A 23,818-nucleotide genomic window follows, 5' to 3' on the forward strand; every position below is an offset into this window, starting at 1 on the left:
ATTTAGTATATTTTGCTCAACTGTTCATTCCATCTTCTATGCCTACAGATCTTTAAGGTTTCTTGCCAGACCAGAAGTTCACCTTATCTTACAGTTCTCCTAACTTTCCTTTTACTGACTTATAACAATTAAAGTCACTTTATCAATTCAGGTTGACTAGTTTTATGTTCCACATGAATATACCTTCTCAGTAGTTCAATTATGCACTCACTTTCGCAGCCTTGCCCTTCATCTATTCCAGTAACACCATGGGAATCAGAAGACTATAACGTAGCAACAGCTTTGAATATGCAGCAAAAACACATGGGAAGGTAAAGGACTTAATGGAACAATGGACAAGATTCATGCATCTTTTGCCAGGTGACAAGGCTATAGAAGGCTAATTAATCTTCACCTAGCTAGGGAGCTTTTGAAACAAGTAATTTTAAAATGCAGTTAAATTTTTTTTCAAAACTCAATTTTAACGTGACCACACTTTGGTTAACTTGTTTTCTGTTTTGGGGGTCTTCAGGTGAAAAGGAAATACTAAGGCCATTACATACTTAAATGATTTTCATTATTTCTAGAGCTAATACATATTTTTGTCTAGTGCCAGACAGAATATTTCAGTTGGTGGTACTTATATTTAGCTAAGTGAGAACTATTAATCACCATTTCCTAACATAGTATCCTAGAAAAATGCCAAAGGACTTCTATTTAAATTTCATTCACCCAGTCACTTTAGAAAGATTTTATTTCTATGGGATATTAGTGCAGGGATTTGAACTGGGGAGTTGATTTGCTAAATAAGTTCCTATAAATACAATTCATTACAGGCCTTTAACAGATTCCTACACATTAGATTGGAATATATGTCATCTAATAAAATACCTCGTAATTTTAAAGGCTAATTGATCATAAAAGTGATCTTCTGCTTTTGTAGTTAAAGAATTCCTACTTATAGAGGGATGAGTCACATTTAATCAATACTGTGTGGATTCTATCTTATCTTTGATGATTTTACCTACATTCAGCCCAATACTGAGTTTCTCTGGGACATACTTTAACTATCAAACTCACTGCAGATCTGAATCTTTGCATACATATAATAAGCAGCCTCTTCCAGAATTTGCATACTAATACAAAGCCTGCCACTGCTCCTCATCCCATTTCAGTAACTCCCACCTACTGCTCACACTCGATCTGCTTCATTGCTTTCTCCAGGAAATCTCTTGTGTCCCAAACAACTCCCACTTTTCTTGTTACTTCCAACTGACTGTCATGACTTCTTTTGTAAGGTCAACAACTTTTCTCCTCTAGTCTATGTAGGTGCTGATAGAGGGAATTAAAAGCTAGTCACCACACTCTCATGTCTTGCACTAGGGATAAGAAGAAAAACAATGCGAGGGAGCATTTGCAGGGAGCTACTATCAGCTATCTCAAGTTTAAATACGTTCAGAAAAAGCTGTGCTGCTCAATAAAGTAGCTATCAGTCTTTCATAAACTCCCGTGTACATGAAGGACACGCAAGAAGGGCATCCCTGATTAACGGCAAGAAACAGCTCAGATATCCTCTAAGCCCTTGCTGCAGTGCTTGGAGATTTCTAACAATATATAGTGACCAAAATATTCCATGCTTTTCTTATTAGTTTTTTAAAAAACGGAAGAAATTATTTTCTGTCATTTTCCAACAACTCTTCAACTGGTGGAAAAAAAAAAGACAGTTACAGTCTAAATATTTGTCAAAGGCTTAATGTAGGTATCTGAAAAGAGCAGCCACGTGTTGAACAACCTTAAGTACTAGCAATGTACACATGTCAATTCTCCCTCTCTCCCTAAATGAAAAAATTTGTTACTGGGCCTTTTATATCTGAATATTTCTTCTAAGAAAAGATTTATATACATAGTGGTGAATGGCATTAATAATTTTCTTGGGTGTAGAAGTTTTGTTCTCTGATAGTTACATATTACATAGTTGGTTTATATTATACATATATTTTATACTAAATATTTAAAAAGAAATACAAGTTTCTGTTTATGAAGTTGGTAAAACTGATCTAACTGCTCATTCATCATCCTCAATTCTTGTGTTAACAACTAGCTCCAGGCTTGAAGTGACTATTATCTGGTTGTAAGAATCCAACAGTAATTAGATAGTCTGTCATGTGCAGGTTGTCTTTACACAACATTCTATAAAGACCTTTTATGCCACTGAAATGATTTTGTCAAAATCTACTTTCAGTTCACTGAACTGAGAGTGTACTTGTCTAAGGTATTTTTCTACTTCCTAGGCTTTGTACCTGTTTCAACAAGCTTTGTGTTTGCTTCTGCTAAGTCTATTTTCCAGAGATAAATATAAATTTGTCAAGATTTCACTGATGATGCTGCAAAGATTGGAAATTGCCTTTAGCAACTGGAGTACCTGGCTCTGCTATCTGGAAAAAAAACCCCAAACCCCCACAACTTCTCAATGCTCTGCGGTCAATTAAAGAAGCATTTAGTTGGTTAAATGAAAGGACTAGTCAGAATATCAGCTTTTCAGGGTACATAGTGCCATTATTTATTGTCATGGAACACTATTCCCTTTAAAAAGCCCTGAAAACTGCCATTTAATTAAGTGGAAGCCTCTCACTGTTTCTCACATTGAAGAATATATTCCATAAAACAAAGAGTGTGTTGCATTTTGCTTATTAAACTAATGTGTATTCCTCTCTTTCTTCCTACCAGCTACCCAGCAGTCCACTCAATCAATGCGCTGCTGTTGCCTAGTTATCAGGAGTTCAATCCTGCTACCATCGAGGGAACATTAGCTTCCCCATTGATTTCAGCAAGGGAGGATTAGTTCCAGGCAGTACATAGATAAGCTGAAACAGAAGTTCTTACAGATTTTCTGCAGAAAAGATGTTGCCTTCATTAGGGCATTTAGAGCTGCTTCTGCCTGGCAGGCTAACAGCACTCAGTTTAGTAGGTAAGAAGGCTGACACAATGTTGCGTTAATTCATGGTTTCTCTCTCGAAAAACTCTAACAGAAGGATCTGTAATTTAACTGCTTCAAAGATACTGCTTGTATGCATGTAGGAAGAGGGGTGCTGCTTCTCTAGCTTTGACTAGAAGAAAACAATTATCATGTATCTGCTGTTGTGCAGAGCTTGGGAAGGCCCTGACCACAGCTGGCAGGGTAAGGATCACAGCGCTTAGCAATCTAACAAGGATTCCTGACACATGGAGCAAGGCCCACTGGGACCCAACCACTGCCTTCAACAGCAAGATTCCTGTCAGCTTCGGTTAACTTCAGCGCTTGCACCGTCCGTCTCTCGCTGCAATCTGATTTTATCAGCACATCCCTATCACACACCTGAGCTCAAAGGAGTCATTTCAGCTTGCGCTGACCCAACCTGGCGCGTCCCCACATCCCAGCACAGTGCCGTACAGGTTAGCACAGACCTGAAACAGCATGAGCAGAATACTAAAGTACTAATTAATCACCCTTTCTCCTTAGCAAGGCTAATTGCCTCAGGCTTGATGCCTTGCTGATGCAACTGTTCTGTGTCTGCTTTTCAGTAATTTCAGCATTCTGCAGAGTAGCAGGCAGCTACAGACACATCTCACATCCATCATCCTTTACACAAGGTACTCCTGCTTCTCCAGCACTGAAAGGCGAATATACTTTTCTTTTCAGGAGAGGGATGTTATGCTGACAAATAACTAAAAACCTCAATTTCATACCTCTCTGATAGCTGTACAAAACTCACTCTGCAGCACCTTCTTTAGGGACTGTAGCTTGTGTACTGGTACTTCTCCAGATTCTTGCAGTTTCTCCAATAACTCAATTGCTCTTGCAACATCTGAGTGGGGAAAAAAGAAAGAACACCGATCAGTATAAACAGTGACTAATAAGTGACTAAAAGGGGTATGCTGAAGGTCATTTTAAATTTAAAATCAGCTTTACCAACACATACTGTATTAATCTTGTGTTATACCAGCCTCAGCTAGCAACACCGCTGCTGTTCAGAAATCCAAATCCCAAGGTATGGATAACCCGTACATGTACACGTACTACAGACACACACAAAGAGGTTCAGTCTTAGTTGCAAACGTTCTTTGGAACAATCCATATTAGCAGATCTAAAGTATTTCTTACTTTCTGCATAAAAGAAAGTAACACAGGAACAGTATGGAGCCTACTTTCAGAAAGCCTGAAAGAATGAAGCTGAGTCCTTATGAAAGCACCCTCAGGATGACAACACCTAAGAAAAATTTGATTTTTTTTTTCTCATAAATCTAAATCTGAATATCAACTACTGATAAAAAAAGTCCTCTAAAGGCAAGTACAAGTCTGCTAGGGAAGACTAGGAAGCCTGCTAGAGAAGAGTAAATGCGTAAGGCTCTTGTCTAGGCCTCCAAAGACCTGATCTGCCCCACAAAACCCGTATGACCCACAGAAATATATGGAATAATATTTTCAGTGGCCTGAATTCTCCTTAACCACCTGTGTATTGTCAAGGGAAAGACTGAAGTGTATCTCTTGAAGAGCAGTACAGAGGGCTCAAGTGAGTAGCCATATCAGTGGTGAGCAGGAATCTGGTCCAGTTGAACAGTGTCAACACCCTTACTCTCACAGTATTTTTCCTCTTTAACACTAGTTCCTAATTTACACATGATACCTGCAAAAAATAGGCAAAAAAGCCAACCAACGAGATGCCCAACAACCCTTTAGGAGTGAGGATAGAGGGGCACAAGAAACAGTGGCCAGTCTCATGGAGACTAGCCTACTCAAGCAAGGGGCACACTGACTTAACACACAGGAGTGAACTGAGCAATACATATCCTGGTCAGTCTTCAGGATGACAGCTTAAATTGAGGTTTTCCTCCTCCTGTGCCATTTAATGCTATCTTGCAACTTTTCCTGTAAATTTGCTGATACAGTTGAACCTGGCAATGCTGTTGTCTTGACTGTGTGGTTGTTCTCACATCTTCTAGCATCTTCTGCATAGCTACCAAAGCTGCTGCTGGCCAGTCACACCACTCTACTAAAAATAAGTCTGCATCCCAGTGATGAAATGAATGCATAGTACTAAATGATAAAAATATTTGAGGCATTTTAATTTTGTGCTTTAACTGCACAAAAAAAATAAATACCCTCCCCGCAACCACACAACTCCAAAGTGACTACAATGGCTAGAAGCAACCTTACATAATTCCTTTCTGATGACAAAGATTGTACTGTTTGTGACTGGGAGATTATGCTAATTGAAACACTTCTTACAATCCTTGGCTTGTAGCAGAGCTATACTGATCAGATGTCTTATACAACAAAGACATGGGAAGTTTTCTGGTAATAGAAAAGAGATGACAGTAAATGAGCTGCAGTAGGAATAAAATCATAATCACAGATTTGCATTTATAAGAAAGTAATTATTAACCAGCTGCATCAGTGTTAGGAAAAGAGATGATGACACCTCACACAATTTAATTAAGAGAGGTGGGCAACTGGTCAACATGGTAGATTGCGCCATTGTAGGTCTCGCCACCGGTTGCAGGGGAAAACTCAGCTCCGGCACACCTTGTCCCGTTCCATCTTCACTGACCTCGTGTCGGTGGCCGTTTCTCTCAGATCTCAGTCCTCTCTGGGTGAACTTGGCCCGGTGGGCACCTCGGGAGCAGGGCTCTCCCCGAGTTCCCCAAGGAGCTCCGCCGCGGCCATCCTCAGCGGGTGGCACCAGCCCGGCACAGGCAGCCGCCCGGCCGGGAGCTGGGAAGCAGGGGCAGCGCCCCCCCTTCCCTTTCCTCGCTCCTGGGCAAAGGCACACCTTTCCGGTTCCTTTGTCCCAGCTTAAATAGGGCAATTCGCAGAGGCGCCAACTGGCTCAAACCCCAAGGGGGATGGGAGTCCGATCTGGTGGCCAGCTCCTGCCACCAGAACCTCCCCCCCCCCCCACATCAAACCATGACACACAGCCAATGCCATTCAAATGGATCACCTGAGAGACATAGACCTTGGTGTGATGGGAAAGAGAAGGTCTGGATTAATGAAACAGGTTTGAGAGCTGCATGAACAGAGAGAGCAGTTGAAGCTGTTATTCACAAATAAAAAGGGAAAAGATAATGTGGAGGTGTACCAAGAAAGGTCCCTCTAAAGCACTTACCAAAGCGATGATCAGAATGCTAAGAGGAGATCTGGGAAATAAGGAGGCGATGGAAACCAAGAGAAAATGAGATTCTAGAAAGAAGAATATGACTGATGGCAACTAACACATCAAAGAGGATGTTTTTGAGATTTAAGAAAAGGTAAGTACACTCTTTAGCAAGAACTATTTCAACAGAGTGCAAAAGAATGGAAATGCATTAATAAAATATGCAACAAACAATTTTTAATATTCTCAGTAATAATAATGTCACAATGATTTTCCAACAAAACTATCAAATAATTTACCTTGCAATTTTTCTTTTGAAGTGTGTATCTGCCACCCAAGACTCACAGTTAGTTAAATACTAACTCACACTCCCCAGTTATTAGTACCAGCTGGTGCAAACTGGTATGTCAGACAGCAGAAAGCAATTAGATGATTTATTCTGAGGAAGCTTCAACAGCCTACCATAATAGATCAGATGAGGCCTCCGAAATTCATGCGATACATGAAAGTTATTTGGATATTCTAAATCAGAGTGGGGTCTTTTCCAGTGCCAGTTCAGGTGAGTTTCAAATTGTCTTGCCCTCACCAACCATACTTGTAGAAGAAGATCAGTGCCACATGAGAGAATGGTTGCTGTTTTGCAGTTGCTTAGAAGTTTCATCACCACACCTGAAAATTCTCTGAATCTTTCCACATTTGCTATGGTCCTGAACTGAATGATAGCCAATGAAAATTTGTGCTGATTGAGACATCTGTTCTGATGCAGAAGAAAACACACATAGCTTTAGGTCCATTAATCAATCAAAAAGAGTTAAGTACAGGTCTGAACGTTTCCCTGGGCCACAGACCAGACTCTAGATGATAATTAGTCACTTCTAAAGTGATGAGTGCTAAAATACAAATGATAAATTCGTATTCTGCTTGAAAAGTCTAGCACGAGTATTGAGTATGTAGTCTCACAGGCAACACTGGGCACTAAGATGTCGTCTGCCAGTACTAGATTACTTAACTTTGCAATTAAGAAGTGATCTGGAGTAAAGAAAAAGCAGAATATCCCAAGAGCATTCTGATTTTCCACATTTCCAAATTTATCCAACATGCTAAAATGCATGAATGCTCTTGTCTAACCTTGCTTTGATTTATTATTCACCTACCATATCTGTTAACAATAAACAGCCTTCTTTTTCTTGTCAAAATTAGGCCCAGAGCTTGCTCAATTTGGCAATGACTTGAAGGATATTGCTCACAGAGAATATAGAATAATAAAGGGCTTCATGGGATAAAATTGCAGAATGAAAACGAGGAATTTGTTAAGCACCAAAGCTGTTTGTTGCCAGATGATGCTTTGTCAGGAGCAAAATATAACAGTTGGTACAAAGCAGAAGACTTTGGGCAGGCTAAAAATGTATAAAGATGAGCGTATAAAATATGACCTCATGAAAAAGGCTGTATTTCCTTCCATTAATAACTCTGCAGGGGAGATTTTACTGAACAATTGCTTTAGGACAGGTTAAAAAGTGAAATTTATCAGTGCACAAGAACTTAAGTGATGCATAGGCTTTTTGCCTTTTTGCTTTTTTGTTCACTCAAGGTGAGTGCCAGCTAAAACTAAAGTAAATGCTGGCTCAGGGAAGTGATGTGACTGGCAATGAGGAAGACTTCAAGACTTTCATGTTGAAAAAAAGGCATCTGGCAGGGAATCCACCCCTGTTGAAGTTGATTAGAGTATCATCATTATGTTTGAGAAGGACTGGTATTTCTTTGCTGGGATACTTTTCTTGTCCTCAATGCTTCTTTTGATTACAAACATAACTAGCTTTGCTTGTAAATGTTATCATCAAGAAGTTATTCTTAAATACCATTTCTTACAGACTAGTGGAAAGTGCAAATTGATGAAAAATCATAGAATCATAGAATGGGTTAGGGCTGGAAGGGACCTTCAAAGGTCATCTAGTCCAACCCCCCTGCAAGGAACAGGGATATCTCCAACTAGATCAGGTTGCTCAGGGCCTTGTCCAACCTGGCCTTGAACGTCTCCAGGGATGGAGCATCCACCACCTCTCTGGCAACCCTGTTCCAGTGTTCTACCACTCTCATAGTAAAAAATTTTTTCCTAATATCCAACCTGAATCTACCTCCCTCTATTTTAAACCATTACCCCCTTGTCCTATCACAACTGGCCCTCCTGAACAGCCTCTCCCCATCTTTCCTGTAGGCCCCCTTGAGGTACTGGAAGACCGCTATAAGGTCACCCCGGAGCCTCCTCTTCTCCAGGCTGAACAGCCCCAACTCTTCAGCCTGTCCCTCATAGGAAAGGTGCTCCAGCCCTCTTATCATCTTCGTGGCCCTCCTCTGGACCCTCTCCAACTGGTCCATGTCCTTCTTATGTTGGGGACTCCAGAACTGGACGCAGTACTCAAGTGAGGTCTCACGGGGCAGAGTAGAGGGGAGAATCACCCTCCCTCGACCTGCTGGCCACGCTCCTCTTGATGAGAGCCCAGGACGCTGTTGGCCTTCTGGGCTGCAAGAGCACATTGCCGGCTCATATTGAGCTTCTCGTCCACCAGTACTCTCCAAGTCCTTCTCCTCAGGGCTGCTCTCGATCCAATCACCACCCAGTCTGTATTTATGACTGGGATTGCCACGACCCAGATGTAGGACCTTGCATTGGCCTGGTTAAACTTCATGAGGTTGGTACGGGCCCACCTCTCCAGCCTGTCAAGGTCCCTCTGGATGGCATCCCTCCCTTCCAGCGTGTCGACGGCACCACACAGCTTGGTGTCATCGGCGAACTTGCTGAGGGTGCACTCCATGCCACTGTCCCCGTCACCGACAAAGATGTTGAAGAGGGCCGGGCCCAACACGGACCCCTGAGGGACGCCACTCGTGACCGGTCCTTCCACTTGACATTGAGCCGTTTGACCACTAACTCTCTGAGTGCGGCCATTGAGCCAATTCCTTATCCACGAGTGGTCCATCCATCAAACCCATGACTCTCTAATTTAGAGAGAAGAATGTCGTGCGGGACAGTGTCAAAAAGCTTTGCACAGTCCAGGTAAGATGACATCCATTGGTCGACCCTTGTCCACCGATGCTGTCACCCATCGTAAAGGCCACCAAGTTGGTCAGGCACGATCGCCTTTGGTGAAGCCATGTTGGCTGTCACCCACCACCTCCTTGCTCCCATGTGCCTTAGCATGGTTCCCAGGAGAATCTGCTCCATGACCTTGCCAGCACAGAGGTGAGGCTGACCGGCCGTAGTTGCCCGGGTCCTCCTTGTTCCCCTTTTTAAAAATGGGGGTTATGTTCCCTCTCTTCCAGTCATCGGGGACCTCGCCAGACCGCCACGACTTCTCGAATACAATAGCCAGAAAAGAGAAGTGTTCGTGTATTTATATAAATATATGTAAAAAAAATTCCTGGAATATGTTAAAGACAGTTAAGTTCTATGTAAATAAAACACCCTTGCTTTTTACTTCTCATTGTCCTTCCTTTTTTAAACACAACTTCTGAAAAGGATTGTTTTTGCCTACTCTCAAATATTTTCCAAAATATGAACTCCATTATGCAACATTAAACTCAAGCTAATGCCACTGAAATCTATCTTCATTTTCCACATTCATATCCCACAGAAATCAGTGGGAATTTTGAGTAATGATGCAGGTAGAATTATTCCTCTATATTCTATGATGCATACACTTTAAAAGGAATATGCACTTATTTCCCCTCTTACTATATCCAACCCTAACTACATCTGTTTTTTTTTAGCCTTTTTTTCTGATTTCCTCATACATATGCAAAATTCCTTTCTCTCTCATTCTGTTTGACATTCACTTCCCTTTTTGTCTTCTCATCATCATGCTTGCCTACAGCCTTCAGGAAATAATCTGTTTCAGTGTGGTGGGTCACGTTATCAGTGAACACAGAGACAGCAGGGGACTGTGGGTGGGTGGAACACATTTTATCAAGCGCACTCATCAAAAGAAAAAGCATGATCTCAGAAAAAAATCTCATTTCAAGTGTTCTTTCTGTATTTTCATTTGAATGAAGTTTCGTCTGCATTGCTAGTAGAACACATGCAGGAGGTTACCATACAAACCCTAAGCAAGATACCACACTGTGATACAAGTGGAACATTCCGATGCTATACTAAAAAAAGTTGGATCATGTATACATAGCCATATAGCATAGTGCAGTTGAAAAAAGGTCATCTGGCTTAGTTATCACTTTGTTCTGTTATATATTGTTTTCACTTGCTGATTTTAGTTCAAATAGCTAGTAATGCACAACATAGACCGATTTTGTTTTAATTTGCTGGAATGTTTTGAAAAGTAAATGCTATTTCAAATACTTTGCAATTCAGCTTTTACAACTCGAAAGCAAATTATGAATCCACAGAAAGAATCCTGACTGGTCTGAACCTTCGTGTTCTTTCACATTACTACTAAAATTGAGAAGACCATGCTCCAGCACTCCGTGAAAGTTGACCACTCTGGGGTTTCACTCCAGTAGATTTTGTGTAGGGTTTATATTTGTTTCAGTTTAGTTGAAAATTATTAGAAAAAGGTAGCAAATGATTTCAGCATGCTAAATGTGTCCCATTCAATACCGGAACGACTCCTGAAAAAATGCTTTTATACTGGAAAACGTGAAAACTGTTGTACATCTATCTTCCTCTCTCGTGCTAGTCTATGAGTGAGTTGGTCTGCAGTCCTTAAAATAAATATATTATTCTCTGACATAAGAGACTATTAGGCAGTTAAATAAGAGCTACAATGCTGTGTAATACTAGTTTGGGTTCACACAGTAACTACTCAGAAACATACTATTTCTTTACTCTGAGAACTACTCTAGAATCATGTTGTTGGGTTCTTCCTAAAGCCAAAATATGGTGATCACTTGCTTATTAACAAGATATTAGAGAACAGGCTTCTCATTTTCCAGACGTCTTTCTATGGCCTCATTCCTGTTAATTCTGGAGACCTTCACTACATTAGTGTGCTGGTTACTAGGAAAAGTAAATGTGCTGCATAAACATCACCCTTTGTTACCTCAAGAGGTGGAACATCACTACAAATTGACAGTAAGGATACTCAGTAAGTCTCTGAAGCATTCACTAGCTTCACCATGGCATTACAGAATAATAATCCTGGCAATTTTAAGCTCTGTTTCCGTCATGCTTGAAGACCTTAATCAGGCTGAAGGTGAAGAATTTGCATGACATAAGAGGTCCTTATAATTGTCAGCAGTTTTTCATTCTTCCAATACTTTTGCTAAGGTTTAGTTATTCCTTTAAGCTCATGAGAATACATTCCAGAATTCTTAATGTTATTCTGTCAACTTTTTATCATAATTCCCAAAGCCTACAAGGGATGCTTTATTAGATTTAGCAATCTTCTCCAAACACTATCAAATGACAGCAGGTAATCAATGGTCGAGCAATCACAACTCCGTGGCAATTAGCAAAGTTCATTCATAATTCATAGCCAGAAGCCCTAGTACATCATATCAAGCTATTTATGTGACTTCATGGTTAAAGCATAAGCTTTGAAAAATTTTCAGTGTGTATCTTTTGAAAGTTTTCTGTATTACTAGAGCTCTGCAGTCAGTCGCTGTGTTGTACAACATGGTGATTCTTACTCTGGTGTCAAACACCAGACTGCCTACTATGCTTCCATTCACCTCTTTGGTTCCTTACTGTCGGAACAGTGCTCTCCTGAAACACGATAGCTCTTCCATTAATTAATATATTTATTTAATCTAATCCGAGTTCAGAAAAATTGAGGCAAAGATCAGCCTGCTTTGCCCACTTAAGTCGGTATGTTTCTCTTGCCCAAAATTTCATGCTGATCAGTAAGCATAAAGGTGTACTTCACCATGGTAAATCAGACTCGATGTGTGGGGAGCAATGAGCTAAGCTGTCAAAATACAGTAATATTATTCAACGCTTTATAGTGGTTATCTGTGAGGCCTATTCAAATTAATTACAACAAGAATAATAATACCAGTGCTTTCATACTCGAGATGATACAGTAGTAGTTACAGATTTACTGCAGTGTCACTTTCCACTCCTGTGGTTAAACATTTCTACAAATGCACAAATAAATATAACAAAGCACAAACATACAGAGCTCTCACGATTCATCTTGTGGTGAGAGTTTCAACTCATCACACTTCTGATGTAGACTTCCACAGCTCAGCGGCTCACCCTAGACTGCTGTTACAGTCAATGAAGAAAAACAGACACTTTGAGGCTACAATTCATCTGACCTATTTTACAAGAGATGAATCATACTCTGGGAGTGCCTGTTCCCTTTGTTGACTATAAAGGGAGACTAGATGATTGCCTCAGATGTAAATGCTTGCATCCTACGTATTAGACATCTACATCAGTATGATGAAACTCACTCTTACTGTCCAGATATATAATGAAAACTCAAGCAAACTTACCTCCATGTGGTCCAGGTGACATCGTACTTCGAAACAGTTACATTTGCCAAGAACAGTGTTATTAGCAGGCAAGTCAACACATTTTTTAGCTAAAACTTTAAAAACGCCTTAACCAATGATTTAATGGATTTTTTCTTCTTAATGTATGAGAAAAATCAATCATGAAATATGATTGAGGTATATCTATCTGTCTCATTTTGCCTGATGAGAGACAACTGCTCCCAGTGACATGAGTGGCATATCCCCACGGGTTTCTACATACATTTCCCCACTGCCTGGGGCAGGCTCATTTTCTTTCTTTCAGGCTACTCATCAGACCATGTTTTGGTCTACATGACTCTATATGTTTGAGCTGCACCCAGGTTCTGTCTGGCTTTAGCTTCTCAGGCACATCATGGGCATCCGAGTTCTCTGCTTCACACCATCTCTCAGACACACAGCCTGTGACCCAGCTGTTGCACACCCCAAGGCAGTGTTACATACTATGAGTTTTCCCAGTAGCTTAGGCAGGAACACCTGAACGTGACAGCAAAGGTCTGAGATGTTTTGCAAAATAACTTACAGAAAGGACACAGTTTATTTGCAGGGAAAGCAGTGCCACCTGTGATCCAAAACACAGACAGTGAACCGTGTGCAGACGTCTCCATTCAGCATCCTCAACATCACAGAAGCCCTTCAGGGCATTCTTCAGCCACTTCTGCTGCTTCAGGCATTCTGCCTGAAATACTGAAATACTGCCATTTCCGGCATACTGCTCCTGAATACTCTGCTTGTTCAAATCCAACATTCAAAAGGTTCCCTTAAATAAAAAAAATATGCTCCTCTACATTCTGTGAACCTCACAATGTCTACAATGTCTTGAGTAATCTCCTCTCCCTTTCCACTGTCTTAAGTTTTAAATAGTGATTTCTGTTCTTCTCCTCAGCTAGGGATTTTCATAGCCTTAAACTACCTTTAAGGCCAACTGGGAGAAGTGGATTTGCTATACTTTGGTCAATCTTCTTAGCATATTCATTACTGCACATAGGTAGAGCCAGTCCTCATTTTTTTCCTTGAAGCCTCACACAATTTATGTAAGACACAGGAACATCTTTGCCAGCAATTTTCAGATTTCACTTCTCTGTGTGTGTGTGTACATGTGTGAGATCAATCTATAGAGTTCCTAAAACTATTAAGAGTTCATCAGATACTTAGATAAAGTGGCTTGATACTGTCACATTTCCACTGTTGCTTTTAAAAGGAATAACAATAAATCAAAAAACAGTAAAGATTGAATTAATGGGTAATTTAGGATTATTTAATAAGATGAGTTTCACTGGCACAATTCGAGGCCTGAAGAGCAATAATGCAATTCAGAATTTTCAAAGATGGGCACTTAAAACTAACCTTAAAACCTAATCATTTATAAAGCTGATAGAATTTTTTTCTTCCAAATTATTAGTTTCATTGCAATCTCTAAAGCAATCAGGATGAAGAGGTGCATAAATATGAGTTCAAAAATTTTCACCAGAAGATTTTGCCATCTGTGAGAAATCAAGAAATTACAGATACACCAACCCTTTACATTTGACAGCATCCACTGCTTTTGTATAGAAGGCATTGAAGATAGCATCAGTGTGAAAATAAGTAACCAAATTATTCTTTGAGATAAAAGATTAAAAAATAAAGCTGAAAATGCAAAGAATAGAAGAGCATTGAAAACTATGGTATTTTCTAACACAGTACTTAAAACTGAATGTCATGATTTTTCCCCTGCATTAGCTGTAGAGAAAAGGGAAGAGACAGTAAAATTTCTTTTTTTATCTTTGTATATAGTTCTGACTTTATATTGCTTAATCACACCTGCTCTTCGTGACCATAACTATGATTTATAGCTAGCCACTCACTGCTGAATAAAACAGATGAGACATGATTCTGGTCCTTTTTTTGACTGAGGACAGTTGGCTACAAATATTATATAAAAAGACAACAGTTTAAGTTAATTTTGTATTCAAATACATACATATTTTATATACAATGAATATAAGTATATATTCATTCTTTAAATGAAAAATTAACCCTTGTTTCCCACAGGAAGCAGCACATTTTGTAATGTCAGACTTTGTGTTATTCATGTTAATTCTCAGCCCTTCTGTGAGTATTTTTTTAAAAAAGAGAGATCTCAGGTGTTTCAAGCTATTATTTGCCTACACAGGACACACAAAATGGTGTTCTGTCTGACTTCCTGAAACTATGAAACGACAAAAAGAAAATCCTTTGAAGCAAAGCTATGACTCCCTGAGAAACTCAGTATGGTGAATAGACCTGGCCTTAACGAATTAAGTTCCTACAAGTTGAGCTATGTAAAAGCAAGGACGCTGTCTACTTCCTCCTGTAGCTATAGATACCTTGTAAAGAGATGCCTTGGTAACTCTCCACCAGCTTCATCTGTCTCCTGATCACAACATCGCTTGATCTTGTAGGATCAGTTCTGCCTCAGCAGATACCACACACCATGCTGGAGTGGAGCTGCTTTAAACACTAGACAAAAGCATACTGGACACACTGCTGAAACTGCAAATATAAACACTTTCGAGGTTCTGATCTCAGATTAAAAGAAAAAAAGGCAGGTACGTTAACATATCCCAAGGATCTTACTTAACAGAATACCTGCTTTTGTGTTTTAAACCACAAGCATATAGAGAAAAACATTAAATCATTGAAGGAATTAAAAATTTGACTAAGCTAGAGAAGCAGAATTAATTACAAGGAATAGCTTGCCTGAATGAAGAAAAACAGGATGAAAAACAACACACTTTTCTCTTAGCTGAAATTCATTCTCTCGCTCCCCTGCCTAAGCAAAAGTAAGTATTTGTGTGTCCTACGTGCATATCACAAAACAAAAGCATTTGCCATATGGGCAACCTCGTGCCTTTCCCACACTGATACTTCCAGTGTGTGTTTTCAGTTTGCATCAGAGAGATTTTTGTTGGCAGGGAAGAAGACAGGAAGAGGGAAAAAAAAGGCCCCAACAGGTGTCTCGCTAAGGGAGGTAAGGTTAACTTAGGGATGCTAATTCTCCTTCACAACAGGCACCGTGTTTGAGCCAAAGCAGTAACTCTCACTTTCTTCTCGGCTCATATGTCATTACTAGAGTTTCCTGCTGCCTCTCCTCAGTTCTTATCTCTCCAGCTAATCTTAATCTTAATCTTTTTTTTTTTCTGTTATTACCAGAAAGATGAGAAAGATGGCTGTGGGCTACTGGTATTTGTACATGGTGACACTACAAACTGCCACTTGAAGTCTAGCATTTCGATTTTATCTTCTGTTTTTCTAGGTGGTTGAAACTCTGGTGAGACAACAGTGAAAAGATGGCATTTGTGCAACACAATGGATGTGATGCAGTCATTACGTACGCATACCTACCATGACTTTAACTGTAGGTTCAGGTAACAAGAAGAGAGTTAACGTTCCCTCTTCAATTTTAGTGGATTTAAGGATATTGCTTTTTGCAGATTGAACCCCTCTGGTAGCTAGCTACATACCAGTCATTTCTCAGGAAAGGAAAAACCTGTTCTTTGAAAGTGTGTATGTGAAAAGCTAAAATAGCAAGAAGAAAGCAATATAAATAAAATCCTTTGTTAATAAATCCCTGCAAAACCAGGTGGTACAGATATTCTGCTGGTAGATGTCAATAACTGACCACTCTTAACTTTCAACTTTGAAACAAGTATTACCTTAGAAGAAAGCCTTGACTATCTTGAACTGCTGCTGCGAGTTACAAACAAAACTTTGAAACAGAAAACCCCTGTGAGAAACAGAGAGCTCACTGTCACCTGTGCAGTGCTGTTGCTTGGTGTCCTACGTGTTGAATGATGCTGAGAACAGGAGCAGGAGAACTGGAACTCATCTTGGGTTGCAGCCTAATTTCACAAGGTATCTACCTAAGATACGAGGAGCATACCTGGCATACTTTGATCCGGTTGCACTGCCAGGAAGTAAAATGTGCTGCATAAATTAGTAGCAACTCCAGAGCTGTTACTATTGGGTTACAAGACTATCAGGTTACAAGACTATCAGGCTACAGCAGGGATATAACCACCTCTTCTTCCAAAGTCTGCTTCATAGATTTTACAGCCATCACGCTGTCTTCAAGTTTCTCTGGTCTGGATCTGTATAGCAAAGAACAGCTATATTATCCTCTTGCTCCTGTGCTGATTCAGTAAATAGCATTTGACAAAAACACTGCTGCCAATCTATTGAAAAGTGAATTTATTGAAGTGAATTTATTGAAGGTAAATAAATTTCTGAGGGCTAAGATTGCTGCTGATGGCCATGGTCATTCACCTAATCTGTTTCAAGTACATCCTTCCCCAACGCTTAACTGATTGTAGAGGGATTGATACCTTAAGGTCTAGGAGATTTACTCTTTTTCAGAAAACATGGTTGAAAAAGAAAATTAAAGAGTTAGTGGATGTGAAGGATTAGTGATTAAACGAGGCTTCTATTGAAAAGAACCAGTAAAAATGTAATTTTGGTTCAGAAGAAATAAATTAAAAGCCTATTTTGTGCAATACTCTTCCTTAGAAAATTTTCCATGTTTATACAGAAACAATTAAAATCATAGAATCATAGAATCATAGAATCGTTAGGGCTGGAAGGGACCTTCAAAGGTCATCTAGTCCAACCCCCCTGCAAGGAACAGGGATATCTCCAACTAGATCAGGTTGCTCAGGGCCTCATCCAACCGGGCCTTGAACGTCTCCAGGGATGGAGCATCCACCACCTCTCTGGGCAACCTGTTCCAGTGTTCTACAACTCTCATGGTAAAAAATTTTTTCCTAATATCCAACCTGAATCTACCTCCCTCTATTTTAAAACCATTACCCCTTGTCCTATCACAACTGGCCCTCTTGAACAGCCTCTCCCCATCTTTCTTGTAGGCCCCCTTGAGGTACTGGAAGACCGCTATAAGGTCACCCCGGAGCCTCCTCTTCTCCAGGCTGAACAGCCCCAACTCTTTCAGCCTGTCCTCATAGGAAAGGTGCTCCAGCCCTCTTATTATCTTTGTGGCCCTCCTCTGGACCCTCTCCAACTGGTCCATGTCCTTCTTATGTTGGGGACTCCAGAACTGGACGCAGTACTCAAGTGAGGTCTCACGAGGGCAGAGTAGAGGGGGAGAATCACCTCCCTTGACCTGCTGGCCACGCTCCTCTTGATGCAGCCCAGGACGCGGTTGGCCTTCTGGGCCAAATCTATGCTTTGATGCTCTGTGTATTAATGGATACTTCATTGTTCCATCTTTTAAATAGTAAAGAAAAATTCTCCTCCAATCTCTTCTGGAAACACAGTTTTCTAACCAAATTTTTTTTCTCTTTTTTACGATTATTAGTAAAGTAGCACTAAGGCAACAATGCACTATGAGAAGCTGTACGCATTTCCCGGTAACTTAGTGGAATTACATTTGAGAAAGTTAGGGTTTATTTAACCACTCGGTTTTGGACTCTTGTGAAACCAGTTCTCAAATATGCACCTACACCTCCCTCTGAATTTAACATATCTAAGATCTGAGCTTGTGGTTTAAATACTCAGGAAAGCATCATTAATATGTAAATGTGCATTTCTGAATTAAATCTTCTCATCTGAATAGAGAACTAACAGTTGAATATTTCTCATTCAGAGACTGCCTCTCCAGCAAATATCTCAAAAGAAGATTAAACTGACTGAGATTAACTTCGAAAATGCCTGGATTTACACACACATGTACAGTTTACAGCACATTAGTAAGTATTATTTTAAAATGTCAAAAATGCATCATGTGAAACAAATTAACTGTGCGTGATGGAAAGCAGACTTACAAATTTACAGTTATGTGCTTCTCAAAACACCATCTACCTGCCTTTTCTTGGCTTCCTCTTAAATCCTCAACTTCTCATTATTTGTGCTTCTAATGAGTAAGTAAAATCATTAGTTTAGCATAATTCATATTTCAAATTCTGTTGTTTTACCTACAAGAACATTATTTTATATCTGAATATCATAGGTCAGCCAAAAGCTTGTGTTCATATCTTCTTGCACTTGTGAGCGTCATCCACATTAAGGAGAGACGTACATGTACGTGCCCTGGAACAGGGAACTCAAAGGACAGATTATCCTCTGCAGAAAGCTGATGACTTCAGTAATTTGTCCCATTTCTAAAAAAAGTTTCTGTCTGGTAACATCATCAGAGGGGTTCAACTCAAGCAATTAGATGGAATTAAGCAAAATGTTTACTTACAATTACATTAAGAGCTTAATCCTTTTTTCTGTAGTTACACAAATGTCTCCCAGACATCATTGTGAAACTGAAGTTTGTAGGATCCAGCATAGGGATATTATTTATAAAACAAATCCTTCTTTATTAACATTATCTGTAAATAGAGAGTATAACGTTTACTACGTACAAAAATAGCATCCTTTGTGTTTTCTAATCATTAACACTATTGCAACTTGTTGCAAACGGTGAAACCTGCACTTGTGTAGGGGCTTGTCAAAGCCTCCATCCACTTCACTCCCCTGCAGGAGCAGGTCTCCTTTGAAGGATCAGAAGAGGGACACACACAGGCAAGCTCAGCTTACCACTTTGCTCTACGCAGGATAAATTCAGATTGATTAAAACGATTACTTCACTGCCACCATGTGCAAAGAATATTTTCAGCCTGCCAGAGCAGGAGGAGCACAACGCCCCTGCACAGGCGTCAATCGACCATGAGTCTGGTTGCTCTCTCAAAGGTGCCTCACCAACATTTCCTGACTGCACATCCAGATTCTCCAGCGATACGCCTCATTATCAGTTAAGCGTTTCCGAAGGAAACATGACTGGTAATTTAAGATATTCCCCCTCTACACTCCACAAAGGTGACTTAATGTTAAAAGATGCCACAAGTTTTGCAGAAGACATTTTCATTTGCCTGGGTACAGGCGCAGCTCTCTGACGACCGGCAGCACCAGGATCCTGCAGCACCTGCTGCACGCCGAAGACAATACGATGAACTTTCTTTCATTTCCACCTGCTGTGCCTTGACAAAACTCAATTTCCACATAACTGTGATGCTCTTGGCTGGAGGACAGGGCCCTCCCTGGGAGGGTGAGGCTGGCTGAAGCGGTGCGCTCCCACGGGCACCCAGTCCACCCCAGGTGCCTCCAGCCTGGCACAGGGCTCCGGGGCCACCATGTGCCCCAGAACCTCTTCAGGTCAGGCCCGTACTGCCAAAGACACTTAAGCTGGAGATGTGCATTTAACTGTTCAAACCCGGTGTTTTCACACTGCTCATGAAAACCCAAGAGGATGTGTCAGTAGGGATCTGCTCCTACTCCAGCACCAGGAGGCACGGCTGAACCGTGCACTTAACTAACCAACACTTCAACCGCACGGTTCCTCACAAATGTCCCCAGTCATCACCCAGAAATCAGCAGCTCAATCCACTTACCTTAGCCCATCCCTTTGTAAAAATATGTAAAAAAAACAAAAAACAAATAAATGTTAACACACTGATGTAAAAAAAACCCAAAATATTCAGTCTGTGACCAGAATTGCCACTTCTTTTTTCTGTTTCTACAAACAATAGGCCTTTTTTATTTTCTTGGGAGAATGAATTTGGTGATGTTTATGTCCTTAGTTGGCATACCAAACAGAGAAATGTTAGCCTTAGAGTGTGTGGCACTTGCAGAAGTATTTTTCAGTTTTAGCATGCTAGGCTGAAGAGCAGGAGAAGACATCCCGGTGACAGACAGGGAGCCAGGCGGGGAGCAGCACATCGCTTAGCACTGCTCCACAGGGCTTCGCCCCGCGCCAGAGAGATCTGGCCTTATGCTGCTCCTCTGTCAAGGACTGTATTTCACACTGTATGAATCTGATTTTCTCTTCCTGATGAGAACGTTACATATTTTTTCCCAAGATAATATACATTATACTAATACATGCACAGTCTACTGCAACTTATGTTCAGTACAATTTCTGTTATATACATATATATGGGGATAGATGGGGAAAAATCCCCATTTATGTAGACCGTGAGGATGGAATGAGAAGAAAAATTACACGAGGAGGAGAGGAGAAAGGAAGGAGGAGTACTCTAACAAGTGCCAGCGTGTATTAATGGTCAGGCACCATCCTGTACCACATCTAACAGCTGGTCTTCCACCTCTCATAGCCGATGGTGATTCCGAGCCCATTTGTATTTTATTTATCATCACAGAACATGGTGCATTATAAAGGATTTTCAGGAAGTGCTGGGACAACCCACTCCACTGGAAAAGTATTTGTTTTAATTAATAAAAACCAAACAGAGCTCAGTTACTCATTACAGGCAAACAGCAAGAAGTCTTTCTAGTTTCCAAGGATATATCTGAAAGCAAGAGAAATGTGGTTGTCAATAGCCAATAGCTATGACCTTGTTATGAAACTTCACAGGGATTAAAATATCAGCACTGTATATTCAGTCTATTCAAATTTCTTCTTTTATCCTCAGTCACACGAAGGAGCGAAACCATCAGTGACATGAATAGCAACTATATAAGGAAAAACATAATAGGACATAGATAATTAACAAAAGACAGTTGAAAGCCCCCCTTCACATGAAAAGATATTCCCTTGCTCTTAATTATGAGATGGTCTTTGCACAGGCTAGTTGTGTAACATCCTCAAAAACAAGACCAACTTTTAAAAAGTGTCCTTTTAAAGCTGCCACTTTGATGGTCCTATGCAGAGAGGAACAGGGACTGAGGTTTTGCAGCAATCTGAAAAAATACACAGTCAATTTTCTTTCAGAGTAGATTTTCGTCTTGCAAGGAAGAGCACGAGTAAAATTTGAAGTAAGATAAGCTTTATGAAAAATCTGCCAGACACTCAGCAAAATGAAGAGTCCAGATAAGAGCTGAACATCTATTATGCACAGCTAGAAAGACCTCTGCTTCAATTTGCAGACCTCCATATGACCACTCCTAAAATGTGTGCCAAGGGAAGCCCAGAAATCTACTCCCTCCCAAAATACTTCTGGGACCATAATGGTACTTGCAGAAAATGCTTCCATCAGACTGCGCTAACGCACCCTTTAAGTGATTCCACACCCAACAAGCTTCCTTTAATTTCTCATTACTCATGATGTGTACCTGCGGCACACAGGAACTCTACAGGAGGTCCTTGGAAAACCGTGAGGAGGCTAAGCTGGCTGGGGGAGATGACACCGCACTCGGAGAAAAGCAGAACATTGCCGCTGGATGTGTATGCAGCATTCGAGACAGCGTCAAGCTGGTGAGATGCCAACAGTTGTGGGACAGCAGGAGAAGAGAGGATTGGAGGAGGAAACTGGGCTGCTGAACACTGAAAATGGATAACGGTTATGGGAAATGCACAGAGCGATGGAGTGAACTGCACTGAGGCTTTCAGAAGAGCAAGACAACAGAAGATGGCATGCAAGGGAGACATGGGGCTCCGGATAATAAAGAGGAAGGCAGCAATTGCTGTCATGAGGTAAGCTGAGGCAATGCCTCTGTGGAAGACAAAGGACATTGAGAGAAGAGGCAAAGGCAGCACTGCCTGTCCCTGTATAGAGAAGCATGACATGCAAGATATAGTGAGACAAGTGCTATGCCGATACAAATAATACTTTTGGAGAATGTCAACTAATTGCAACCAGAGCTCTCTGTGAGCAAAACTGGTGTCAATCAAGTTCTTACTAAAGATAGCAAGATCCATATACCTGTGGAAGAAGTAAAAAATAATTGTATAGGTGTTTTTAAACATCTCCCTTTCAGTTTGGAATGACCATTTTCTTTTTTAATGGAGATAAATTAAGCCGGGAACATAGTCAAAAATCCATGACCTTCAACATAAGATGAAAAAAGAAAAAAAAAATCCCAACTTTACTTTTTTTTTTGCTTGTCATTTTATGAAAGACAGCACTGTAACTTTCTGTCTCAACCTGGAACAAGGTATCGCTCCCTACACCTTCTGGGTTTAAGTTTTGAATCTTAAAAATTCAAAATCAAAAAATTGCCCCAGTTAGCTCTGATGCACACCAGGGATTACTAATGGGGAGGTATCGATTCAGGATGTAAGACTTGCAATAAAGATAGGAAGTGTGCACTTTTTTATGGAGAAGACTTACTTGGCTGTTGAAGATGCCTGGTAGGCAGGCTCTTCCCCCTCCTAAAGCACCCAAACACTGGGGCCACCCTCTTAAAGCTCCCTAAGCCCTACCCACAGGTAGCTCCACCACTTTACATTTCCTCCCTGCAACAGTTGCCAATTCCTTCCCCCCCTCCCAGCAGAGCACCACACAAAGGTCAAGCAAAAGCCTTTGAGATTAAATTGTAAGTGATTAAAATTTCCATTATTTTGTGAACTTGTTCCACATATTAAAGAGCCCTAATGGAACTTGCACACATTTGTGCAGGTAGAAAGGCACTTGATGACAGGAATTAAGGAAATTAATTCCTGTGCTTTGGACTGAAGTAATCTTCCAGAATGTAATTGGCTTTCAATCATTCACACACAACATGCCCTTCACCTTTAAATGGTAATTCATTTTACCATACAGGTTTTGAATTCCATTTACGTCAGGCTTTAAGAAAGCTCCCATCTCTGTACTAGAATACAGTATGTATGTTTTGTGCAGGAGGAGACCACGTCAGAGTGTAATTCAGATTTCTGATGTATGTATCTATACAATGTTTTACTGTTTTGGTGACCCCTAGCAAGGGGAAATGCAGAATGCTTCCCGGACAGAAATCAAGCAGCAATTCCACCTGCAATGCAAGGTTATTAATGCCACCTCTCCTGAAACGCTCACTATTTGCTCACTGCTCTGAGCTCTCCATGGGACATGGCAAAGTGGATATGAGTGTACGAGACTTTTCAGGGCTGCGCCAAGATCACAGCAGTGCTGTGCAAAGCATAGCGACAGTAAACATAGCTGTGTCTGCTTTAATAAAAGCAACAGAAATCTGGAAAATTTCACCATGTAGCACTTTCCTTCTTCCATGGCTGTGAAAGCAAGACTACAGAGGAACTATCTGGAAGGACTGGGCTTGGTCCACTTGCTTCTGGGGTTGCTTCACCCCATCCTCTTCAGCTGACGTATCAGCAACATGTTACGGGTGACGAAGTGTAACCCTCTGACGAAGCGGCCTTCTGCAGGCCAGGTGCAGTATTTAAATCTATTTCTTCTTGTTTGTATTTTCCTTTTGCACGTCACATCCTATAATTCTGTGATGTTTCATCTCCCTCGCACTAA

At 40.7% G+C, this 23,818-nt stretch overlaps 1 protein-coding gene across 2 annotated transcripts in view; it reads right to left on the reverse strand.

The window, feature by feature from the left end:
• Positions 1-23,818, reverse strand: part of LIN7A (lin-7 cell polarity scaffold A) — a 49,403-nt gene that overhangs the window by 23,540 nt on the left and 2,045 nt on the right. Inside the window, exons 1-3 of one of the 2 annotated variants that reach the window (XM_086610287.1) lie at positions 9,044-9,060; positions 5,533-5,567; positions 3,706-3,812 (exon numbers count right to left, since the gene is read on the reverse strand). In XM_086610287.1, the coding sequence (XP_086466413.1) occupies positions 3,706-3,812; positions 5,533-5,567; positions 9,044-9,060 (159 nt within the window). Of the gene's footprint in view, positions 1-3,705; positions 3,825-5,532; positions 5,568-9,043; positions 9,061-23,818 lie in introns of those variants that run through there. The other variant, XM_086610286.1, reaches the window with a different exon arrangement.

Source organism: Tauraco erythrolophus, chromosome 4, assembly GCF_009769465.1.
Source record: "Tauraco erythrolophus isolate bTauEry1 chromosome 4, bTauEry1.pri, whole genome shotgun sequence".
Taxonomy (NCBI): domain Eukaryota; kingdom Metazoa; phylum Chordata; class Aves; order Musophagiformes; family Musophagidae; genus Tauraco; species Tauraco erythrolophus.